Here is an 18,836-nt window from a genome sequence, read left to right as displayed (position 1 = left end):
GCGATTGTAAGGCGCGAGGTCTTCGCATGTTCATTGTCGGATCATCAAAGTCGACTTCCTCCAAAACAATAGCTACCGTCTCATCGAAAGACGGGACACATTTGCCTCTATCAGAATCCATCTTGGCGTCGATGAAGTTTTTCGTGGCATCAAACTCGTCGTTGTTGTTGTCGACCAAAGTAGATGTGCCATCCCTATACATCATGGCACTAGTGCAAGTAGTAAGTGGCTAAAGGGAAAGAACAATATCAAGTTGCCTTCTCGGCTCCGTGGATGACAAGGATCGAAGATGTCCAATGGGGAAATCAATTTTTATCCAGCATCTTCCAAAAACATTATCCATGATATTTACTTACTACATGTATTTCCTGTAATTTACCTGGTTAATTTAATAATGTGATACTTGAACGGGTTGGTTCCATTCCAATGTTTGGTTGGGATAATTAGGTGAAACAGAATGGTTACATCTCAGTGTTAGGTCAGGGGAATGGGACGGAATGAATTTGGTTAAACTACATCTCTGAATGTCAAATGGTGAGATCTTCCTCTGAGATTACCTCTGTGAATTACCTCATAGAACTGGAACAATATTTTTATCAACAAATTATTAGAATTATCAGCAAAATATCAATTGTACTGCAGTTTAGACAATTTATAAATACAGTCACTATACATAAGAAATTACTTGAGCCTGGTTAGCTTGAGGTAGAGAATGTTGGGACGATCACACTGTAATGACACGACATTAGTTGTTGCATCTACAAATAATTGCCATTAACATGCCCACTTTATAGTTCAGACTCCCGCACGCACCAACAATTCAGTGTTTAGACTCGACATTACCGCACATGCATCCCGCATGCACAAACAATTCAGAGTTCGGAGTTCAAATGTTGGTGTGAGTAGATCGATCTGGCTACATCCTACAGAATGTGGGGTGCCTAAGGTAGAAGAACCCCATGCCGAGAAGCAGCAACGGCACAATGTACATCACCAACGCGATACGCACGCACACCACGGCGAACACCCCATGGCAGGGGGGTCTGCATCGACTTCCTTGCCGGCTCGCTCTCAGCCAAATCGGCTGCCACCAGCTACCCCTTTCGATGTCTTGCCTCTCTTCCAAGCCAGCCACCTCCGCTCGCCTGCTGCTAGTCCGCCGTCACGCTAGCGCACGCCATCATAGAGGAAGGAACGGTAGGGAGGCCAGGGAGAGCCAACACCGGAGAGGAAGATGTGTGTGGGTAGCCGACGGCGTCGTAGATCGAGAGGGGGGGAAGAGAGGGGGGTGGCGACGCTGAGATCATGGGTGAGCGACAGTTAGGGAGGGGGTGGGGAGCGATAGCGAGGCCGTTCCCGTCTTCCGGTCAATTTGGAGGCATGACCAGGTTCAGCATATCAAGCAAATATGCCGTTCCATGAACAGAATGGGTTCCAATTCATCGTATGGACAGAATGGACCCGTTACATTCCATCTAATGACTACCAAACACACCCTTACCAAACCATTATCATCACCTTCTTAAGTACTCGCTGTATCATATTTTCTCTATCAACATTTGTGCAACTGTACAATCCATCAAGAAGTGAAGGGCACTATTTATCCATCTATGCAACTTTCCTTTCTTGCTATTACGGAAGTCATTTAACCCAACCAAAAACAACACAACACCAGTCACACGACATGAACGGCACAACAGCTTGCAACACACCCGTTCATCCACCTCCACCGCAAAGCTTCGTCACATGCAAGGCTTTGAGAACCTCTCATACGTAATAGCCCTCCCTCAACTAGCCTACCTATAGAAACCCCACGATCCAAGATCACAGACAAAGATCTTGGGAGTTCTTTTCCAGGAAGCAAAGTTCCTACTTCAATTAGGCTTCATAGAGTATAAGATCGTGTACTGCCCTAAAGTTTGTGTTGGCGGCTTTTGGTTCATCGTTAGATTCTAGTGGCCAACGTGTATGGGATGCGAATCTCCTACTTGATGTAAACTGTGTGGTGACCGCCGATTTGGTCGGTACCTCGTAATTAGAATGCAAGGTGTTTCAGATTAAGAAAGAAAAACCATGATCCATCGCTAATAACAACAAAACCCAGCCAACAGCCCTCCCTCATCAACAGCCTATAGAAACACCACGATCCATCGCTACCCAACCAGAAGAACAAAACCCAACAAACAAAACCCGAGTGAAGCCAATCGAGTTGCTCACCATCTGGCAAAGCACTCTTATGATACTCACTCTTCTTTTGAATGGGATGAAGATCCACTGCTTTTGAATGGGATGAAGATCCACCCAATTTCATTCTTCCTCATGTAATAAATAAATGATGCAACTCTTTTGGCTGAGAAATAAAATACCAAGGCTTTACCTTCAAAAAAGAAAAGAAAAATCGCGAACCAACCTATGGTTGGATGGTTAGAGGGACCGTGGTATCCCAGCCCACCAGGGTTCAAATCCTGATGCTCGCATTTTCCAGCGATGCGCATTCAATGGAAGGAGACGTTCCCGTCGACGACGAGGTGCCTACAGTGACGTCATAAATTTCAAAATGATATGCCGGCTCAGTCTTTCAGAGGTGCTCATAAGAATAGGGTGTGCGTGTTTGCGTTCATAGGGGTGAATGTATGCGCGTGTATATGAGCGCTTGCGTCTGTACTATGTTAAGAAAAAATCAGCCAACAAGAAAACCAAGACCCACTACCCATCCATCCTCCACGACCAACTTCTCCAACCCCCACTCCATTCCTGGTACAAGCTAAAATGACTCTTCCAAAGATGCCCACCTTGCAATCCCATCAACTCCGTCAAAGGAATCAAAAAAATACAAGTTCGGCATTATTCCCTTGCAACGACAAGAAAGATTAGCTACGCTGGCTTGAAGACTTGAAAAAATAGAGCAACAAGTAGAAGAAAAATTCAAGAAGTCAGTCAAGATAATTATGTTGTCATTTGATGAAGACGGCAGCAAACCGCGAAAGCCAATAATGCATGGTCCAGAATGCTAACAAGCCACGAGTCATGTCATCAAGCATCCCTCCCTAACTGTATTTTTAGACCATCTAGCCTACCATGTACCTCCCTAAATAAGTTCAAAAGCATATATTGCTCACTTCCACCCAACTTTCATTGTGCACCTCAGAATTACATAATTTACCCAAAGGCACTCAGCACAAACAATGACGTACTGAGCTAGTATAGTTCAGTCTGTAATGGGTTCAGACACGAGCACAGCGTGACGCCGCGCTAGTTGGTCACAAAAGGGCAAAGCGGGGCAAAACACTCCCTCTACGCCAAGCACTTGAAAAATAAACCTTTCATGTGCAGCTTCTGTGTGTGTGACCATCTGCCGTCTAAAGATCTGTGTGCTGATTATCCTGTTATATGTGTGTGAATGCCTTGTTGCGCTATTGTCAAATTGATTGACAAATGTTCTTGTGAAACTGTTCTATAAATTGTGTTCCCATTTTCCTTGTCGCTGAGATGAAATATTAGGCCATGCGTCTAGCTTTCAGTGTGTGAGCGCAGAGATTGCAAGTGTTAACTAATTCATCGTGAACCAGCATACATGTCTCCCTCCGTAAAGAAATATAAGAGCATTTAGATCACTCTAGACACTCTTATATTTCTTTACAGAGGGAGTATTTTGCTTTTGTAAATGATGAAATATGTAAAATTTATGTCACTGATACCTGCTGAATTATTCCTTGTCAAATTGCAAAATTGAATTGTCACTATCTTTCGTTCAATTGTAATTTCATTTGGCATGGTCTTAGCTAAAACTAAATCAGACAAGTTACACAAGTTCAATAAAATGACATACTCAGCAGGGTGGGCAAATGAATGCCGGCGCGCCTCAGCCCCTAGTACTACGGCAACAAAACAAGGTGTCCTTAAAGCATATGTAGTTTTAATAAAACATTCTTGGATCATACTCCCTCCGTTCCTAAATACAAGTCTTTTTAGACATTTCAAATGGACCTAAATATAAGTCTTCTTAGACATTTCAAATGGACTACAACATACGGATGTATGTAGGCATATTTTAGAGTATAGTTAAATCATTTTGCTTCGTATGTAGTCTCTTATTGGAATTTCTAAAAAGACATATATATTTAGGAACGGAGGGAGTATGTTTGAATAGATAAAAAAGGGGGTTGTATTTCACAATCTATATATCTAAATTTATATTTCTAAGTAATAATTATCAAGAATCATTTTTAACACAGCATACAAATAAATTATATTACCCTGATAAGCAAACAAGAAAGTTTCAGCAAATGAAATGATCATTTCAAAACACAAATAACTTTTCAAATACAGTTTTTTAAAATGTTATAATTACAAATAAAAATCTAGCCACGTAAATGAGCAGGTAACCCATTCATTCTTACACGGCATACTCCCTCCAGTCCAATGAATAAGGCGTGCACGCCCCAAAATTCAACTTTGACCATAAATTAGACCAACCAAATGTGGATTATATGTGATAAAATTATACCGTTGAATTCATATTGAAAAGAAGTTTTCAATGGTATACTTTTTAAGTCACAAAATATATATTATTGATCTAATTTATAATCAAAGTTGGATTATAAAAAGCGTGTGCGCCTTATTCATTGGAATGGAGGGAGTATTGCTGATTGTGAGAAACAACTGTACAGAGCCTGATATACATAACTGATTCTGAGGAAGAGGTGCATCCGGAAAGCAAACCAAGACAGAATGATGCACAGATTTTTACCGGTCTCATTAACATTTTCATCTCAAAGCATCCAACATCCTCACATCATGCTTCTTGCGCCTGCATCGGTGATGACTCTTCTGCTCCCCAAAACTACTATCACCAACAATGACCATCTTATCCATATCTGCGATGCAATCTGCAATGAAAATAAAAAGGAGAACATATTAAGTACCATGGCTTGCAGAATAATAGAGATCAATACATAGAACGAGGGATGAGTGCAATGTTGCATTCCCAACAAAGATAGCTTCAAGTGACACCAATACAAATACAATGAATCCAGGATCAAACATCACAACAACACCACTATTAGCACTAAAAGATAATTTCCATTCAGTTTATCTAAGACAGAAAAATAGCAAGACTAATCACATATCCAAGAGATCGCAAAATTTAAGTCTGTAACATATAGCATTCTGAAACAGGAAATCCTAGAAGTTAGTCTTCGTTAGAAAGCTGAAATTTTCCAGAATTGCTAACATGGCCAACAAATCACAATACCACTATTAGCACTAGAAGATAATTTCCATTCAGTTTATCTAAAGCAGAAAACAGCAAGACTAATCACACATCCAAGAGACCGCAAAATTTTAAGTCTGTAACATATAGCATTCTGAAACGGGAAATCCTAGAAGCGAGTCTCGCTAGAAAACTGAAATTTTCCAGAACTACCAACATGGCTAACAAAATTCCACATGCATGTGAGCATATCAATGCCAATATAACATGCATATGAGCATATCAAGGCCAGATGTTTATGTTCAATCAATGAAATTAAAGCCATTTTGAAGTGCATATCATGGTAGCAAGTTTGAGAATATTTTAGGGCACGCCCAAAACACTATTCTCGCAGCAAAAGGTCCAATTTGCACAGGAATATGAGAAAACTCCTGGTTCTAGCTTTGGCCTTTATTTAATTAGTTAAAAGATATGAAATGAAACTACGTCATTTTTCCAAAATGATTTTACATGGCCCAACAGACTCCATATACAAGTTGGTTACCAGACCAATATGACCAAGGTCCCATTTATTATCCACCAAGAGAATGGTAATAGTCGAATATAAGTTATTAACTTATCCTTTTGCATATATGAAATCCATTGGTTGTTGACAACGTAATGACACTAGACCAAACTAACCCAATATACAATCTGGTACCAACCAACATGTAATAAATAGCAAAATAACCAGGATTTGCAGTAATTTATTTCTGCTAGAATTTGGAACCCTGATGACTATGACGACGACGACAACAAAGCACAAGTAAATATAGTTAAGGAAAGTAAATTAAGGCTCTGGTAAACTGACTGCTGATTTCCATGCAGTCCTATCAAGAGCCAAATCCTTGGGTACATTCCCATCCTTCAAATCTCTTTTTACCGCTTACTCCCATGTCGACTTTGGTCACCCATACCCCTCCTAGTATTTTCGCTACATTGGTGCTTCTGCACGCTTCCGTTGGATATGTCCAAACCAGCTTAGTCGGTGTTGGACAAGCTTCTCTTCAATCGATGCCACCCCTACCTTATCACGTATCCCCTCATTCCTAATTCGGTCCTTTATTGTATGGCCACATATCCACCTTACCATGCACATCTCAGTGACACACATTTGTTGGGTGTGTTATCTCTTAGTGGGCGAACGCTCTGCTCCATATAGCACCGCAGGTCTGATCGCCGTCTATAGAACTTGCCATTGAGCTTTTGTGGGACCTCCTTGTCACAGAGGATGCCAGATGCTTGCCGCCACTTAATTTAGCCTGCTCTGATTTTTTGGCTAACATCCTCCTCGATGCCACCATTGCTTCGCAGCATTGATCCCAAGTATCAGAAGGTGTCCCTCTTAGGCACTATATGTCCCTCTATACTAACCTCTCCTTCCTCGCACCTATAACACTCCTAAAGTCACACCTCATAAATCAGTCTTAGTCCTAAGCCTAAACCCATTAGACTCTGAAGTCTGTCTCGTCAACTAGGAGCAAATCATCAGTAAAGAGCATACACCAAGGGATATCTCCTTGTATATCCTTTGTGACCTCGTCCATCACTAAGGAAAATATATGGTCTCAAGGCTGATCATTGATATAGTCCTATCATAATTAGGTAGGTATCAGTCTGACTGTCACCAGCCCAAACATGTGTCATAATATTATCATACATATCCTTGATTAGGGTAATGTACTTTGTTGGGACTTTCTGTCTCTAACTCCCACCACATGATTTCTCTATAGTCGATTTCTCGGGCGTACAATTGGTTTATCATGATGTTTGTCTTTCATCTCAAGCGATGCTCAATCACTCTCTTCCAAAGCTTCATAGTATGACTCGTAAACTTAATTCCTCGGTAATTAGTACAACTTTGAATATCTCCTTTATTCTTGAACATAGGTACAAGTATACTCTTCCCGCCACTTTTCAGGTATCTTGTTTGACCGAAAAATATGGTTGAATAGCTTAGTTACCCATATTACTACCACTTTCCCAAGGCACCTCCACACCTCAATAGGAATAGTGTTCTCAGCCCCCCCCCCCCCCCCCCCCGACCCCACCTCACCCCCACTGAACACCTCATAAATCAGTCTTATACCTAGACCCTTGCTTCCACTCACAACTCGCTTTGCTTTCTTCTTGGCTTCTTTGTATTTCTCCATGTTGGTAGTGCTTGTATAATGAAACCCTAACGATGACCCGCCTTTCGAATTATATAAGTGGTAGCTGTTTTATTGCTTTTCTTGCCACTGTTAGTGAGCCGCATCTCTAAGCACGGAGGTGACCAAACTAGCGTACCTACGATTTCTCCTTCGACCTTCCCTTCCCAATCCTTTTTTAACTCCTCTTCACCAACGCTCTCGCATGAAAAAAAAGGTGGTGTTTCTATTAATAAATCATAAAGTGCGACCATGATTCCAAAAATAACACCACCCCAAGATGATTTTTAGCAACAATTGTCTATTAGAAATTTATGGTAAACCAGGTAAGGTAACTATGCATTGCAACATACAAGTTACAGCTGTCATACCAATTCTGAAATAACCAGCTAGCTGTCGCACCCGCATTTGGCCACACCCAAAGTGCTGGTAATAGACTAGGATATATTTTAGTTACATTTGTGACCCGTGATTTCTTTTCGTACTTCCAGTTGATTTAGAACAAAATAATGCAACACTGAACAGATAATCAATAAGTATTCTGGAAATGAATGTACTAGGTTGCATACAAGAAACAGGTGCCTCTACATATTGCATTTAATCTGTATAATCACTAAAAGATGAACGAATAGCGGTTACCGAGCATCACATCAAATATATTTTTGCACAACAAAAAGGCCCCGAGAAAATAATAGCTTTGAACTTTCTTAAGTGCATTAAACTAGCGAACTGACAGCCAATTTGTATAAGGTGTCCAGTCAGTGTTGCTTTATCTAGTACATTAGCATTTGTTAATGTGGGTATAAGTGGCTTGGATTCTTGAAATATGGCATAGCATGTGAGCAACGTGTATTGCTGAAGGAAGAAAGTTTAGCAAAACTGGACAATATTGTCAAATGTACATTCAATGGCCTCGGCAGACAAGAGGCAGCAATTGCAAGGGAAGAATTGTGTCAAGCTGCAACATGGTTCCATTCCACCAACAAAAAAAATTGCTAACAAGCACCAGCTCAGCAAGCTAGATGTTAGTTGTGAACAAAAGAATTATAAATAAACTTACCAAAGCAAAAGTATTATGGGACAATAAAGCAACAATCGTTACAAATGTGCATCAGATGACATGAATATGTAAACAAGAAAATCTTCTATTTCTATTAGCGTCATACAATCATCAAAAGGGCAACTCGTAATTGCCCACTCACTTAATCTATTTTAATTATTTTCAGCAGAAATTTGCTTAGTGCCAGTTCCCATAAAGGTTCAACTTAGATCAAATAGATTCCACAAAAATTAAGGTAGGAACAGCAACCCCTTGGATTTTTCTGTGCCATAAAGGAATGAACAGTGTTATTCCTTCGCGATTCAAAGTTGTGCGCTGGCAAATGTTAGGTATCTCCATAAATAGCACTGAATAATGTAGCGCACAGTTACGTGGGCTCAATAAGGAAGAAACTATGCTGTTTCACTGGAAAGAAATGGAATACATTATCTAATATCATTTACTCACAAACTTGAGAGAAAGCTGATCGTAACTGTACTGTTAAAATATAAATCACCATCATAATTAACTGATTTACATGAATACCTCTTAAAAATCATTCGAACCTAAAGAAAAAAGAAAAGGTTGTTCATTATATTTAAAGGACAGAACTAATAATCCCAGCTTAATTTCACATGTGTTATGGAAGGAATACCTCTAGAAATTTCTGCTATAGATAAACTCAACTCAAGAATGGAAATTATATATTATGAATTTTTAGTCCATATGAAAATTGCTTACCTTACAAGACACTTGTTATAAGAACCATGTATCACAAAATGACTCAACTCGAGTGTAAACTTCTAATGGTTAAGTATTGCAGCCATCAACTGTAGCATAGGTGCATCTAGTTATTAGAGATAAGACTTAGAGATAACCCATTGTACATCATGTTTTTATTGCCATATCAAGATTATGGAGATTATGTGGCAGGCTGATAGGACTGTCTTATCAACCACTGTACATGCCCTTATAATGTACACAATAGCTCATATCCAATAATATAGTTCTAGGCATTGTTTATAATGTCCCGCCTTGGACGCTTAGGCAGCAAGGCACCCTGGCAGCGCCTCGCAATTATGCCCACTTTAGGCGCTTATGTGTCCGCCTTAGGCGCTTAGGCGTCAAGGTGGTTGGTGCTGACCTTAGGTCACCTTACCGCCTTATAAACCATGGTTCTAGGATACCACTGTACTAACAGATTATGTAAAAACAAGGTAAAACAAAAATCCTACGACACAAACAAGTACCACCTCTGTTCCTAAATATAAGACTTTCTTGCAGTTCATTAATCAACCAACTCATTAAAACGTGTATATATGGCTAACAAAATGCATGTTCGCTAAATTCTTTTTTGACTGCATTAATTCGCTGCAGCATTTAATCCAGCAAGTAACTAGAACCAAACAAAATACCACCATCTTCCACAAACCATAAGTAAAATCTACGCCTGATGTGTAAGAACATTGTTCGGCAGTGGAGACTCAAAGAGTTCAATGACCTCTAATCATTTGGTCCCAAACAAGAAATGTCCCACCACACCCAAATCTCAATCCATAAAGTTCACAAATTCTATTCTGCGAAAATTCAGTTTCATACTGCAAATGGTATGATGGTAACGATGCCAACAACTCAGAGCAATGAGTAAAAAGAATGGGCACGACAAATATTATTCAGAAACTAAACTCAAGCACGTTCATCACCTCCGATCTCACCGCCCCAGAAGAACACCTGCTGCCTCCCGTCCTCCTCCTCTTCGTCTATCTCATCCCCGTAACCAAGCTCAACATCTCCACGGTAGCCAGGCTCGCTGCCATAGCCGGACTCAGCCGATGCCAGCTCAACCCCGGCGGCCGTCCCACCTGCCCCGGATCCAGCCAGACCAACGGGTGCCAATGCAAACTCCGGCGCCATAGGAACGTCCCTCGCCCGCAACTCCCCAACATCCGATGCCCACATCTCGCCACTGGAGTCCGTTGCGCCGCCACCACCTGGACCGCACGTTACATGGAAATCGGAGCACGTGCCGGATCTCCGGCGGTCGCTGCTGCGACCTGAGACCGACCGCGAGATTCCTCCACGGCGCCGGCGCTTGCGGAGCCCGAGCAACCGGAAGGATCCTCCGCTGCCAACTGCGGAAGGAGGAGGGGTCGTGGTTTCCGCGCCGGCGGCGGCTGCGTCAGCGTGGTGAGCAGATGGGGGGGCAGTGGAGCGGTCGGAGAGGCAGGGCTTCTTGTGGAAGGGGTGCCAGGCAGCAACAGCGTCGGTGAGAACGAGGTGCGCCGGTTGGTGGCGGTACGGCGGCACGCGCGGGGTCATCGCAGGGGGGCCGTCGGTGTTAGGGTTTGGGCTGCGGAGCTAAGAGCAACTCTAGCGGACCCCGCATCCTCCCGACCCGCAAAACGGTTTTACGGTTCGCGGAAAAACGTCTTTGCGGGTCAGCGCGGACGGTCGCAGTTGCAGACCCCGCATAATGGACCCGTTTTATGGGTTGGGGTTGCGGCGTCTGATCTGACGCATTTACTCCCGGCCCGCAAAATTTAAATTTGCAACTCAATTTGATCTAGCATATTGCATTGCTTTGTTTTATGACAACATTGGATACAAAAAGCATCATCAAATCTTTGCTAGAATAGCAAGACCAAAGAAAACAAGAACTACAAGAATGCATTTTAGAAGATTTCTAATTTCCATAACTGCTCCCACTAGTTGGACTAATATCTTCTCCATGCATTCGTTGTTGATCTGTGGATTCTTGATTTTGCATTCTTCTTTCTTCATCTTTGGTTCGGAAGAAGTAGATGTTGCTTCCCCTCTAGTTGCACATGCAGCCGCATCATTGCCTTCGATTGTACCATGGAGTGCACTAACATCTATTAAATTTCTTTCTATCAACAAATCAATGTATTGCCCTTCCCAAAACCAAAATGAGTATTCTTCGTCCTACACAAAAGAATGAGCAAGCTCGAAGTTAGCCACCGCAGTTTAGCTAAAGAATGAACTGGCGAGCTACCGCAAGTGCACGTACCCCGTCGTTTTCGCATTTGAAGAACACCCATCCGGGGTGCTTCGGCGTGCTCGAAGTGAGCCGCAGCACTTTCCGCGTGCAGTCGTCACACTCTATGAGCGGCATCGGCAAGCCACAAAGACGTTGCGTGAGCGCCGAGCCCGGTGGACGGCCGGACGAGTCCATGCCCGCAAACCTTCGGCGACGGCGGGCGGACGAACTCGCACCTGCATGCGGCGATGCGCCCTTGCCTGGGCTGCGGGAGAGGCTCCCCGACCACTCCATAGCTTGGGGCAGCAACCGGCGGCCGGAAAAAGCCAAATCCGGTGGCCCGCGATGAACTACTGCAGATCTGCAAATCCGGCGGGCCGCCGACGCAAGGGGGAGGGGGGAGGCCTCGTGCGCGTGGCGGCCTTCCGGCGTGCTCCTGCCGGCTGCGGTCGCCGGAATCTTGGGCGGCAGCGCGAGAGGGGAGAGGAGAGGTGGTTGGTGGGAGAAAGCGCGGGATGACATGTCCCCCCACCAACCGCTTCCGCTTAATATGCAGGGCACCGCAGCCGCGAAGGGGAAACCCGCGTTTTACCAGGTTGGGCTCGGGATTTTACCGCGCCCCCTAAAAATTTTTGCGGGCAGGGGCGGGATGCTGGGTCTGATCGGGCGGGTTTTTCCGCCCCGACCCGCATTTTGGCGGTTATTTTACGGGTCGGGCGAGATGCGGGGTCTGCTAGAGTTGCTCTAACATGGTTGCACTCCTGCCGATATCATTTGTTTGAGAAATGAACACAATGAAAGAAGGGCGACGCTGGGGTCCATCCGGCAGTGAGACCACCCGATCGACCCCGACCCCCAATCTAGGGGGCGGTTTTGCAAAAAAACGAAGCTCCCGCAATCTGGCGTCGACGCAGAAAGAGGGTGGGTAAGATAGGAGCGGCGATTCCGGTGCGAAGGGATGTCTGCACGAGGGTGGGCACGCCCGTGGGGCCAATTAGTTTTCAGGGATGGGGCGAGGCCAGGTCAAGACAACTTCTTCGACGATCCGCGAGTCGGAATAAAATATGGGAATGGATGAAACGGCGTGAAATGGAGCTAATCAGCGGGATTTCAAGTTGGGCAAAAATTCAATTTGGGCAAAATCCATTTTTATGGCGGATTATGGGGAAGGGAATAGGGGGTTTGTCTTCTGTTAAGGGAGGGGGCAAAATCAACGGCCAATTACTTTGTTTTGGAAAGAAATTCTCATGACTAGGCAGGGAAAGAGGACGATAGTGTGATTACTGTCAGTGAAAGGAATCAAGGGGATGAGAAAATCGGAGGAATTAGGAGAGGAGGAATAATCAGTGTGTTTCCCTTTTGGAAACCGCCAATTCATGACCATTTATTCATGGATTATTATTTCAATTGCATCCCTCCCTTTACTCTAGAAGGGGGCAGAGAGAACTATATCAAGTCGGGGAGGAGGAGTTCTTGTTCGTCAACCTTCCCGGTAGTAGAGAAGCTCATTTCAAAAACCTCGTACCGGCACTCCGGGAGGTCTCTCATGGCGAGCGGGATAGTAGGAGAGAGGAGCGGGGTGGAGGTTCCAAAGGGGGGAGAGGCTTCGGGGGGCGATCCAGTCGGCGAGGTTGCAGACGCCAGCGAAAACACAAGGCGGGTCGGTCGCTGCTCCGGCCACGCCCCCTGATAACAAGGGGAAGTTGACGCTGAGGCGCCCCCGGGGCGATGGCTCGGCTCTGATCATCGAGTTGAGATTTCCCCGAAGAGGAGAGGATGATATAGTATAGTAGAGATAAGTATTTCTCTCAGTTAATAATCAAGGTTATCAATCCAGTAGGAGAATCACGCAACACCTCGTTAGCAGTACCTACACACAAAATAACAAATATTTGCACCCAACGCAAACGAGGGGTTTGTCAATCCCTTGCCGGTTAATTGTAAGGATAAAATCTCGTAGTAATAGATAGATAAACAAAAACACAAAATAAAATAAAAGTAAATACATTATAGCAAGGTATTTTTGGATTTTTAATATATGACAAAGATAGACCGGGGGGCCATAGTTTTTGCTAGAGGCTTCTCTCTTGAACATAGCATACGAGGGGCAAACAAATTATTGTTGGGCAATCTCTACTACCTAAAAGACCGCAAGGTTCCGTCTCCGCTCTTACGTCGCTTGTTTGGTCCACCCTCGCACATCCATCGTCCCGCCTCCCGTCCTTCCTTTTTTGTGCCGAAATACATCGTTCGGTTTTGTTTCCAATAAAATCCTCTCCCATTACTCCCATGATTCACGGCCCTAAAAAATCTCCACAAACCACGGCCACATCCCACCTTCCAATCTCACGGCGGCATGGATTCTCTCCGCAACAGGCCTACAACTATGATGTTGCTTCGTCCCGCCCTAGCCTCTGATCGATGCATCGCTGGCATCGACTTTCCGCCGTGACACGAGTGACCTGCGAGTACTCCCTCTGCCCCGCCGCCTTCCCACATGCTTCGTTGCCGCGATGCCGCCGACGCACACTTCAGCGCCGGCCGGTTTCCATCCTCAGCGTTGACAACGCGGCGGGATGGAGGCGCGGACTGCCCTGCCCCGACACCGGCCCTTCGGCATGCCGATACTGTCGGAGTAATTGGCCACGGGTAGCCTAACCGACTACCCCTGGCTCTTCAGAAAATTTATCAGGCCTTTGGGCCTTCAAGCACTCCAAGCATTTGGGCCGCCTTCCCCGGCCGGCTACCACTAAAGCCGACTCCCGGAAGGCGACCCAGCCTCACCGACTCCAAGAAGCCGGCCAAGAAGGACGCCGACTCCTAGAAGCCGGCCAAGACCACAACCACTCTTACATAATGGCGACATGACGAGGTGTGGCCACAGTGCGGCCCACAACCCCCTAAGCCCGAGGCGGGCATGGCTACAGGAGGCCGTACGGGGGGATGTCCCCCGTGCGGCCGGGCACTGTAGCCACGCCAGCTACGACGTCATCCACGACCTACTCATGCACGGCCCAAGGACTGCGGGCCCCTTCAGCCAGAGAGAGGCGTGAAGGCGGCCCGGCCTTTCCTAGTCGGCCAGGAGCATAGCCGGCCTCCAGAAGCCGGCGACTCCCTTCCTCGAAGCAGGAGCCCCATTAAGGAGACAAGACGAGGTGAGGCTACAGTAATAGCCCCCGATGCGGATCACTGTAGCCACGCTTACCTCGACAAAACCCTCATCATCAGAGGCGCGGCTACAGTAAGCAGCCGCCGACAAGACCCTAGGCGGTGGGGCCGGCCTGTCGACCGAGTAGCCGGCAGCCGGCGGGACCCAGCAGCCGGCGGAGGAGCCGGCAGACGTAGACACTTACGGCTGGGGCCAGTTCCCAGTCGGATTACTATTGTACCCCCGGGGGTAGGCCTATATAAACCCCCCGGAGCACCCATGCAAAGGGTTCGCACCTCTGCATGTTTGGCTTCCAAGCATAGCGCACACGCACACACACCATAGATAGAGAGAAGCAAGAGCTAGCCTTGTTCTTCTTCTCCCTTGATCCCAACAGCTCTAGGAGCGTTTGTAGCTACTCTTTATCGATCTAGTGATCATGCGGAGACCCCGCAGAGCAGGACTAGGGGTGTTATCTCCTCGGAGAGCCCCGAACCTGGGTAAGATTCGCCGGCGTGCATGTCTTCGCCTCATCCCGTTTCCAGGCACCGGTGACGTTCTATTGGCTCCCACAATGATAAGCCATCCCTTGGCATATGTCGCACCAACCACCCGACATTTGGCGCCCACCGTGGGGCCAGGTGCACCGTTGTCCGGAGACCTGTTCTGGACGGGAACCCTCTTCCTTCCCCGCGAGCGCAGCCAGCCTGCTGCGCCCGATGGCGTTTGCCCCGACGCGCTGCAAGGCGTCGACGACGCCTGTGCAGCGAGCCGCCTCGCCGATCTGCTCGGCGAGACTCGCCTCTCCGACGAGCCTGCATCCGACGCAGGCACCGATTACCCCGAAAGCCGCCTCGTCAGCCTCCTCGACCAACTTCACGTCACCAGCGAACCCGCTGCGGACATGGAGTCTGTCGGCTCCACCGACCCGATGCTCATCGACTCCGACACCGCGTCGCTCGACGCCTACCCCTCCGACGTGGTGGTCTTCGACGACCCGCTCCCTCGAGCTGACAGCGGCAGCAGCGCTGTCACCGAAGTGCTGGTCATCAGCCACGTCTCCAACTCGGGCGGGAGCGCCCGCGACGTTCAGCAAGCGGCGATGCACGACCTCTCCATCCCCCTCCCGGCCGACGCCGACGCCGAGACCCTGGAGGCACGCCGTCTTGCCCTCATCGCGGAGAGCAAGAAGATAGCCTCGATGAGACGCCTCGCTGAGGCCTACCAGCGCGAAGTCGACCGCGCCGCCTTCGGGACGCCGCCGCCCAGCGGTCCGAGCCGAGCCGGCTTCGTCCAGAAGCGCGGCGCAGCCGTTGCCAGCATGCTGGGCGCGGATTGCCCCGTCTACGCCACCCCGCTCGAGAATCTGCGAGCCGCTCAGGCGGCAGCAGAGGAGCTCAATGGGCTGGGAGCCGATGAGCTCCCCTACATGACAAGACGGATCCAGCAGCTGATCGACGCGGCTGCAGAACGGCACGAAGCCGGCGCCCGAGCTGATAGCCATCCCCCGCGCCGGGAACACGCCGCGACGTCCCGCTCGCCGACTGCGAGCGGCACGCGCCAGAAGAAAGACAAGGAGCCGGCTGCCAGCCGCAGCCGGACTCACATCACTATCGAGCGCGACGCGGATGGCCGCCCTCGGGCGGCCGAACACCAAGGAAACCTGCCGCCTCCCCCGCCTCGAAGAGAAAGACGCCTCACTCCGCCGCCCATCACGCATCCGACTCGGCCGCCGAGAAGGAGTCGGCGAGAGTGACGCCCGCCACAGGATCGACCGCCTTGCTCGGTCCTTGGCGTTAGAAGAAGAAGACGATGTCGGCCCGCAATGCTTTGGCCCCTGCATCCGCGACGAGCCCTTCCCCAAAGGGTTCTCGCTCCCCAGAGACACACCCAAGTACAACGGCTCGGTGAAGCCAGAAGATTGGCTCATCGACTACTCCACAGCCGTCAGCATCGCCAACGGCAATCGGCGCGTCGCCGTGAAGTACGTCCCCTTGATGCTGCAGGGGACGGCGCGCACGTGGCTCAACAGCCTCAAGCCATAAACATCAACAGCTGGCTGGACTTCACCGAGGTTTTCGTCCGCAACTTCACCAGCACCTACAAGCGGCCTCCCAAGCCTCGCCAGCTCTCCCTCGCGTCCAAGGGCCCAACGAGTCGACCCGCGACTACCTCACGCGATGGGCCGAGCTCCGCAACTCCTGCGAGGGAGTGCACGAGGTCCAGGCCATCGAGTACTTCACTGCCGGGTGCCGAGAGGGCACCCTCCTCAAGCACCGACTCCTCTGCGACGAGCCGGCTACCCTCGATGAGTTGCTGATCACCGCCGACAAGTATGCCACTACCGACTCCTCCATGAAGACCGAGCTCCGAGTGGACGCCTCAGGGAAGGTAGTCGCTCCGGCTCCCAAGACGCCGGCTGGCGACCCAAACCGGCGCCCCTACCAGAATGACCACAAGCGCAAGGGTCCCATGCCGACTTCCTCCAGTTGGCAGGTGGCCACAGTTGAAGACGAGCAGCCCGAGGAGCGGCCCGCTCCCAAGAAGAAGGGAGGCCGGCCGCCCTGGCAGCCGTCCTTCTCCTACGAGCAAGCACTCGATGCTCCCTGCAAGTTCCACAGCGGCGCGAAGCCGTCCAACCATACAACACGTAAATGCCACTGGCTCACCCGCATCACCAAGGGCGAAGGGATGGTGCCGCCTCCGCCTCCCGGCCCGCCGCCTCCAGCTCCCCAGCAGCCGGCGGCCCGGCCGGCAGTCGGCGCCATCCAAGACGAGTTCCCCGAAGCGCACGACGCCTACGTCGTCTTCACGAGTCAGGTCGACGACAAGCGCAGCCGACGCCGGCAACACCAAGAAGTAAACGCAGTCGCCTCTAGCACCGCCGAGTTCATGCACTGGTCGGAAAAGCCCATCAGCTGGAGCCAGGCCGACCACCCAGAGGTGATGCCTTCGCCTGGCTCCTATGCTATGGTCTTGGACGTCACCCTTGCGACGGAGAGGCGAGCTGCCAGATTTTCCCGCGTCCTAATAGACGGCGAAAGCAGTATCAACATACTGTACCGCGACACCATGGACAAGCTGAACATCAAAGCAAAGCAGCTCATGCCGAGCCGCACTGTTTTCCATGGTATCGTACCCGGCCTATCTTGCTCTCCAATCGGCAAGATCAAAATGGATGTTCTCTTCGGAGACAAAGATCACTTCCGCCGGGAAGCAATATGGTTCGAGGTGGTGGATCTGGAGAGCCCCTATCATGCACTACTTGGCCGACCTGCTTTGGCCAAGTTCATGGCTGTGCCCCACTATGCCTACCTGAAGATGAAGATGCCGAGCTCAAAGGGGATCATCACGGTAGCCGGCGACTACAAGAAGTCCATCGAGTGTGCCATGGCCAGTAGCCGGCTGGCCGAGTCCCTCGTGGTGGCAGAAGAGAAGAGGATGTTGGAACGGGTTGTGGCCATGGCCGGCAAGCAGCCGGCCTTGTCCCCCAACCCCAAAGACTGTGATGCGCAGGGCTCCTTCCAGCCTGCGAAAGAGACCAAGAAGATACCTCTAGACCCGGAACACCCGGAGAGGTTCGCCGTGATTGGGGCGAACTTGGACAGTAAATAGGAAGGCGAGCTCGCCGACTTCCTCCGTGAGAATCGAGACATCTTCGCATGGTCCCCAAAGGACATGCCGGGTGTCCCGAAGGATTTCGCCGAGCACAAGTTACATGTCCGAACTGATGCGAAGCCGGTCAGGCAACCCCTCCGCCGACTATCGGAAGAGAAGCGAAGAATCGTGGGAGAAGAGATAGCCCGGCTCCTTGCGGCCGGCTTCATCATGGAAGTGTTCTTTCCAGAATGGCTTGCCAATCCAGTTCTAGTTTTGAAGAAGAATAACAAGTGGCGCATGTGTATAGACTACACAAGTTTGAACAAGGCCTGCCCAAAGGATCCGTTTGCTTTGCCACGGATTGACCAAGTGATAGACTCCACAGCCGGATGCGAGCCGTTGTGTCTTTTGGATGCATACTCAGGGTATCATCAGATCAAGTTGGACCCGGCTGACCGCCTGAAGACTGCCTTCATCACACCCTTTGGAGCTTTCTGCTACCTGACAATGACATTCGGCTTGAGAAACGCCGGTGCCACTTTTCAGCGTTGCATGCAGAAATGTCTCTTGAAACAACTCGGCAGAAATGCCCACGTCTACGTAGACGACATTGTGGTGAAGATAGAGAAGCGCGGTACCTTGCTGGAAGA

At 48.6% G+C, this 18,836-nt stretch overlaps 1 protein-coding gene across 1 annotated transcript; it reads right to left on the bottom strand.

Moving 5' to 3' along the window:
* Positions 1-4,277: 4,277 nt before the first annotated feature.
* LOC109738910 (uncharacterized) lies at positions 4,278-10,807 on the bottom strand. The gene is made up of 2 exons (XM_020298005.4): positions 10,144-10,807; positions 4,278-4,889 (listed from the first exon to the last, which is right to left on the bottom strand). The coding sequence occupies exons 1-2, from the start codon at positions 10,757-10,759 to the stop codon at positions 4,768-4,770; spliced, it is 738 nt and encodes a 245-aa protein (XP_020153594.1). The 5' UTR covers positions 10,760-10,807; the 3' UTR covers positions 4,278-4,767.
* Between the last annotated feature and the right edge of the window lie 8,029 nt (positions 10,808-18,836).

Source organism: Aegilops tauschii, chromosome 3 (assembly GCF_002575655.3).
Source record: "Aegilops tauschii subsp. strangulata cultivar AL8/78 chromosome 3, Aet v6.0, whole genome shotgun sequence".
Lineage (NCBI taxonomy): Eukaryota > Viridiplantae > Streptophyta > Magnoliopsida > Poales > Poaceae > Aegilops > Aegilops tauschii.
This window is presented reverse-complemented; position numbering and strand designations above follow the sequence as displayed.